Source organism: Lactuca serriola, chromosome 1 (genome assembly GCF_051521515.1).
Source record: "Lactuca serriola cultivar US96UC23 chromosome 1, Lser_US96UC23_V15, whole genome shotgun sequence".
Taxonomy (NCBI): domain Eukaryota; kingdom Viridiplantae; phylum Streptophyta; class Magnoliopsida; order Asterales; family Asteraceae; genus Lactuca; species Lactuca serriola.
This window is the reverse complement of record NC_136408.1, coordinates 78,113,680-78,120,659: the sequence shown is the minus strand read 5'-3', so window position 1 is coordinate 78,120,659 and position 6,980 is coordinate 78,113,680. Positions and strand designations below refer to the sequence as shown.

The 6,980-nt window shown below is 30.5% G+C and overlaps 1 protein-coding gene across 1 annotated transcript; it reads right to left on the bottom strand.

Annotated features, from left to right (window-relative positions):
* Window positions 1-1,691: 1,691 nt before the first annotated feature.
* LIG1 (DNA ligase 1) lies at window positions 1,692-6,741 on the bottom strand. The gene is made up of 16 exons (XM_079031259.1): window positions 5,576-6,741; window positions 5,362-5,478; window positions 5,194-5,295; window positions 4,991-5,107; window positions 4,650-4,880; window positions 4,461-4,555; window positions 3,549-3,636; window positions 3,344-3,475; window positions 3,160-3,272; window positions 2,983-3,084; window positions 2,773-2,906; window positions 2,533-2,606; window positions 2,362-2,418; window positions 2,199-2,276; window positions 2,025-2,102; window positions 1,692-1,928 (listed from the first exon to the last, which is right to left on the bottom strand). The coding sequence occupies exons 1-16, from the start codon at window positions 6,521-6,523 to the stop codon at window positions 1,860-1,862; spliced, it is 2,535 nt and encodes an 844-aa protein (XP_078887385.1). The 5' UTR covers window positions 6,524-6,741; the 3' UTR covers window positions 1,692-1,859.
* Between the last annotated feature and the right edge of the window lie 239 nt (window positions 6,742-6,980).

The window sequence follows — 6,980 nt, the reverse complement described above, 5'->3', positions numbered from 1 at the left end:
TCCACGTCCACGTGTATCTATTCATAACTATGCATGATGTATGCCTGGTTTAATATAATATTAATGATTGATATTGGCATTAAGCAATGAATTAAATTAAGCTTTGGATGCTGATGGGAGAAATGACAAGATTTGTTATGGGCCAACCACCGGAAGGTGAGAATTATTGGGCCCACAAATCAGAATCAAAGATCTAATATAAAGTCTTTTGCTTCCATTTACTTCCCATGACACTATTTTACCCATAAATCTGTGACAGAATTATTACATTCTATATTATAAACTATAGTTTTATAAAATAAAATTAAAAATAAATATATTACAAAATACACATAAAATTTTTGGTAACTTTAGAATGATGTTGGTTTTTTACTTTTTGTTAACGGTGGTAAAGCATCTACCTACCAACCTACTTAAGAAAAGTTGTTCCCTATATTTCAAACGAGTTGTTGTGTTGTGTTCCTTTTTTAGATTCTAAAGGTTGATTACTTTGACAAATTTCTATTCAACTTCAAGCTTTGCTTCTATATAATCAACCCACGTTAGGCTTTAGAGACAAACTCTAACCAACCCAAAACTTGCACTATTAAAAAGTTTGTTTTTTTTTAATTAATGAATTTAATAAACATTTATATATGATTGTATGTTGTTCGTATATAATAACTTCATGAATTAAAGAAAATGAACTTGACTTGATGGGTTAAAGTAAAGACACTAACAATCTATCTTTTTTTATTATAAAGACAAAATGGTTATCCATTTATTTATTTATTCTTGACGATTTATTTAGATTGTGTTTGGTGCTCATAAACTAGTTTATTTTTTTTTATCTAATTGCAATTTAATATTTAGTGAGAGTATAAAATAGTTTATATTAGTTTATAAATTAAATACTGGTTTTTCAACTAACATGCCAAACACAATCTTAGTTTTAAAAAAATAATAAAAAAAAAGAAAAAGATTTTTATGAATACAAAACATCCATACTCATTCAATCACTTTACGTGATTTTAATTTGATAGAATTTAATGTGAACAACCATACGAGATTCTTTTTCATTTTATATGCACAAGATATCTAATGGGATAAATAAAAACCCGACTTAATAAGGTGAGACACTGAGTTGTGTTTGTAGAAAATTATTTTAAATTTTTAGAAAATAGAGTTAGAAATTTTATTTTCAATTTTCAATAAAAAAATTTAAAAAATATATTTGGTTGAAACCATGAAGTTTTTATTTTCCATTTTATAAACTTAAAAAACTTTGGAAAACTATAAAAATCATTTTTCTGATTTACATACAATTTAAAAAACAGAAAAAATTTCATTTTCTTGGAATTTTTTTAAAAACTAAATCAACCCACCGCGTTTTCAAAATTTTCATTTTTATTTGAAAATTAATGGAAAACTAAAAAAATTCCACAACCTAAATATTTACCTATTTCCCTTTATTTTCCTTTCAACTCGTCTCAAGTTAAAATTGACAAATGTGAAATCTCCATGAATCTTATGAAATTTTGTTTTTTATAATATAAAAATATAGCGGTCATTTAGTCTCACTCGAAAAAAAAATTAAACAAAATTTACTAGACAACACTATGACTTCATCCAAACAGAGAGACAACATTACCCATATAGAAACTCAGTTGGGGAGAATAAAGGTAGTACCCAAGTGTCACAAAAGACAAATATGGTAGAAACTTTATGAAAATCCTTTAGTTCCATAGTGGATTATATATAATCCATAAATCAAACAGAATTACTTTCTCTAGAATTTACACAAATTGCACAATAATTAAATAGTCATAATTCACCATCTATGATCTACCTACTAAAAGATTACACAAAACTTGCATCTTTCACTCATCATCGTTATCATCTTGATTGTTACCTTGTGTATGTTTCTGAGCATTATACATATCAGCAACCTGAAAAATAATTACACAAACCAAATATTTAAAAAAAAAATCTTTCATTATTTTATTTGATAACAAAAAAATAAATAAATGGTTGCTCTTTCTCACCATATCTGAAGATGAAGCATCCTCCGGACCCTTGTCTTCTCTAACACGAAGTAAACGTGGGAATCTCAGTGAAATACCCTTTTTTTTTATTTGAAATAAAACAATAAGAAAAATAGAAAATATCAATATACATGTAAAATAATATATAATGAATTCATGTAAATAAAATTAAACCTTATTAGGGTCAACTGCACCAATTGCAGCACAATAAACAGGGCTGATGGTCAAATCTGCAGCTTTGACCTCCCAAACCTGTAAACCATAATGTTTGTGGAACAATTTTTTAATAAAAATATAAAAATGTAATGATTATTAATTATTATTAATTTATTATTACCTCAGTTGCCTCAAACCACACATCTGGATTTATAGAATCTGCATATCGGTAGTATGACTATATGCCAAAACAAATGAACATGAAAATTATAAACAGGCTAAATGCAAGAAATAGTAATGTACTTTCATTCCTTTATAAAAATATAAAAATAATAAAAAAAAAGGTTAAAACCTTGGGTTTTGGGATGACTTTAGAACGAAGACTTGTAGACCTTTCTTCAAGCATGGCTTCTGAAAAACCAGTCCCTATAAAAAAAACACATATATATATATATATATATATATATATATATATATATATATATATATATATATATATATATATATATATATATATATATTTCTACATTCATAAGCATCAAGATTCAAGAATGTTTAAAAAAAATAAAAAATGAATTTTTCTTTTAATTACCAATTTTGCAAATAGTTTGATATTCATCCTTATTGTTGTCATAACAAGCAAGAAGAAAAGCACCATATACACCTACACGTTTTCCTCTTCCATGAAAAGCAGCAATTGGCACTAAATCCAATGAGTCACCAATACTACACAAAAATATTATATTTAATTATTTATTTATATATATAAAAATATATATATTAAATTTATTAATCAAAATACCTGTCCATATAGTCTTTCTTTAACTTGAGCCAGTTATTTGATCGCTTTGCAGGCTCATATGTCGCATCTTTATTTAACGTTTTGATAATCAAACCCTCACAACTACAAAAAATAAATAAATAAATAAATAAATAAATAAAAACCCATGAATTAATTATATAATTATTTATTTAGTACCTGCCATTGACAGCAGCATCTAAAAAGGTTTGAATTTTTTCGAGATCATTTGAAGTTATGGCTGTTGCAAGCTGGAAAAATCCAGGTTCTTCATTGAAGGATTCATATAGACGCTGAAAAAAGAAAATATAAATTTAATAAACATAAAAATGAAAATTTAAAATTTAATAAACATAAATCTGACCTCTCTACGAATACTAAGTTGTTCTTGTAAAAGTTGTTGTCCATTCAAATACAACAAATCAAATGCGTATATGCATACATCCACTTTGATGTCACTCATTACAACGTTTTTTCGAGCACGTGTGCTTAAAATCTATAAAAATAAATAAATAAATTTATTAGTGAAAATTATATAAAGTAAATGATGATGATGGTATAAAAGTCACCTGGAATGGGAGAATTTTTTGTTTCTTGCGATCATATGCAACGATTTCACAGTCCAAAACAAATGATGTCACACTTGGTTTTTTAACTCTGTAAACCATTGAAAAATGTTAGATTTTTTTTTATGAATTGTAATATATAAAGCAGAGTAAAATTGTATTTTGATATTTTCTATCCATGAGTGTAGCTGATTTTGGAAATTTTGACCCAACAAGATTTTTCTTACAAATTTGGTCTTTATTTGAGGGTTTTGCAATATTTTTTTGTCTATATTCCATAAAAATGACTATTTCAGTCCCAAAAGTTTTTTTCTTGCAAATTTGGTCCTTATTAGAAGTTTTTGTCATGTTTTTTGGTCGTTTTTAAAGTAAAATGACTATTTTTTATCCTTTTTGCAATTTTGATCATTTTTAAAGGTTTTTGTAACGTTTTTGAACCCTGTTTCAAGTAAAATGACTATGTTAGGTCCTAAAATATATTTTGCAAATTTGGTACTTATTTGAGGTTTTTATAATGTTTTGTCCTTTTTCAAGTAAAATGACTATTTTTTATCCTTTGTGCAAATTTGGTCCTGTTTAAAGGTTTTTGTAATGTTTTGGTCCCTGTTTCAGTAAAATGACTATGTTTGTCCCAAAAAAAATCTTGCAAATTTGGTCCTTCTTTAAGGTTTTTGTAAGTTGTAACAATTTTGGTCCCTGTTCCAAGTAAAATGACTAATTAAGGTCCCTGAGTATAGCTGACTTTTGCAATTTTGGTCCCAAAAATAGTCATTTCAATTGAAACAGATACCAAACTGCAGGAGAAAACCTCATATAAGCACCAAACTGCAGGAGAAAACTTTTGGGACCTAAATTGAAAAGAATCAGTTATACTCAGGGACCAAAAATGTAAATTTACTTTACAAAATAAAATACCTTGAAGCAGCAACCACAACATCAGGAAACTTTTCAGTATTTCTTTCAGCATTTCTGCTGTATATTTGAACTGTGCCATCTTCCAAATAATGTATCTGTTGAATGTAAAATTTGTTAAGTGCTAATAAATAATAATATTTAATGTGTGTATTTTTTTTTAAAAAAAGTTTATAAAGTTGATGATGTCACCTGGGCCCGTTCTCCATCATATTTGTATTCACAAGTGAACTCCATATCTTGAAATTTATCCAAAATTTCAGATACTCCTTTAGTAGGTTTAGCAAGCATGGGTCCCACTGGAACACCAGGTGAAAAGCAACATGTTTTTGGTAGATTCCATACAGTATCAGAGAGAAGAGCAGGGACAATTTTGTCATATACAGGAATTACAGAGTACACTTGTTTCACAATCTTTGCAGCCTGAGGACATATTATAGAACAAACTATTAAAGATTCTGATACTTCATTGTATATGCAAAGAGTTAATCATTAAAGAAACTTTCTTCTGTTATAACTGAATATAAACTGACCTCTTCTAATGGTGAATCTGAGTGCTTTGAAGGTGATTCACCATTTTCAGTATACACAATAGCATACCCCAATGCAGTTAAGAGTGTTTGTTCAGCTAAACCAATTCGCAATTTTGTCTTCAAAAACAAAAACCAAAGTAATTAGAACAGAAATGAAGCAAAAGGTCCAACTCAATCATCTTTTAAGATGAACATATACTAACCTGAAGTAAACGTATCAAATATTGAGGTTCACAGTCAGTTGCTGCAACAAGAAGTCCCTTGATATGATTCTTCTTCTTATCTTGACTATCCTTCCCAGATTCCTATCAAGATTTAAACAGGTTAATAAATGTTCAGAATGAAATTAAACAGATTTAATAGTTTCTTACCTTGGCAATAACCCTGAATGTATCAAAAACTTTCGAAACTGTCAAAGGTTGAGGTTTACGCATCAGAGGTTGGGAAGAGCGGCTTGCTTTGGCAACAAGGCCCAAGTCTCCCAGTTCCTGTTATTGAAAGATATAAAATTTTAGCTTTTTTCATGAACATGACGTTTTATTTCGAATTTGAAAGAGACTTGAGTTAGAGAAGATGGAAACATGCCTTGTATTGCTTTTTGATGTGTGCTTCTTTTGCACCACAAGCTTCAGCGAGAGCTTTGATGATGGAAGCATCACCGATTCCAAGCTCTAATCCTTCGTGAGCTGGGGCGATTCTATTAGCCAAGAGGTATACAACCGCAACTAAATCGTCAGGTGTTGTCTTGATTACAGTTCTCAGCATGTTACAGACGATTTCTGTAATCAGAATCCGACCAGATTCTTTGGAGATTGCGTCAAAAACCCGACAGAGAAATAGGAACGGCACCCTTTCTCCTTCGCCCCAGAACGCAGCCTTTTCGGGTTTGAAGTTTGCCGGTTTCTTCTTCAATTGAATCATACTCTCATCAACATCAATCGGCCGTGGTTTTTTAGATGCATTTTCTTCCTTTGATGGAGCAACATCAAGGTTTGGCTTAGCTTCTATAATCTCATTTGAGACACTTTCGTCTTTACTTTGATTCGTGTCCGATGTTTTCTCGGGTTTTGGTGAGACTTCTGCAACTTTAGCTTCGGTGACTGGGGTCGAATTAATTGGGGGTTTTGAATCTAGGGTTTTGCGTTTCTTGGGGGACGAGGAAGACACCTGGGTTTTCTTCTTTGTGTTCGTATCCAATGGTTTATCCGGCGTTGGTGAGGCTTCTGCAACTTTAGCTTCGCTAATAGGTGTCGAACTAATTGGGGGTTTTGAATCTAGGGTTTTGCGTTTCTTAGGGGAAGCGGAAGATTCCGTGGTTTTCTTCTTCGCGGCAGCCGCACGAGCATTGGACATGAGTGCATCGAAGGCGGAGGGACGAGATGATGACATTTTGTTCGAAAGAAAGAAGAGAGGAAATGTTAGGGATGATGACGACGACAATTTAAGAAGAGAATGTCTAATAGGGTGAGAGAATGCGGTGGTTATGGTGTTGGTGTGAGTCACACTATAACAACATGACCGGAGCGATAACATCAACCAGCTGTGCCTCGTGGTGGTGGTGGCGGCTGGTGGAGTTTATTTCAGTGTTTTTTAGAGGGAATTGCGAGAGCGTTGGGCGAAAGCTTCAGACTTGGCGGGAAAAAGGGTGTAGTTTTGTGATAATTGGTGTCGCCGGAGATTTGCATCCAACGGCAAATGAAACGAGTTTTTCACATATGTTGCCTTTAGTTTTCACAAATGTTTATTAACCACTGCTTTGAAAGAGCCCAAGTAGGTAAAGGAACAAAACAGGTACATAATGGCAAAAGAATTACAACTAATATTGATTTACATGATAACCCTGTTATTTTAATAAGTTTCTTTTGATTACTAAATTAATTTTAAATTAATTTTTATCAATACTAATTAAATAATATTATTTATCAATTAATATATTATTCTTATAATATATTAATAAATCACAAATTAACCTCTTTCTATATAATTCATC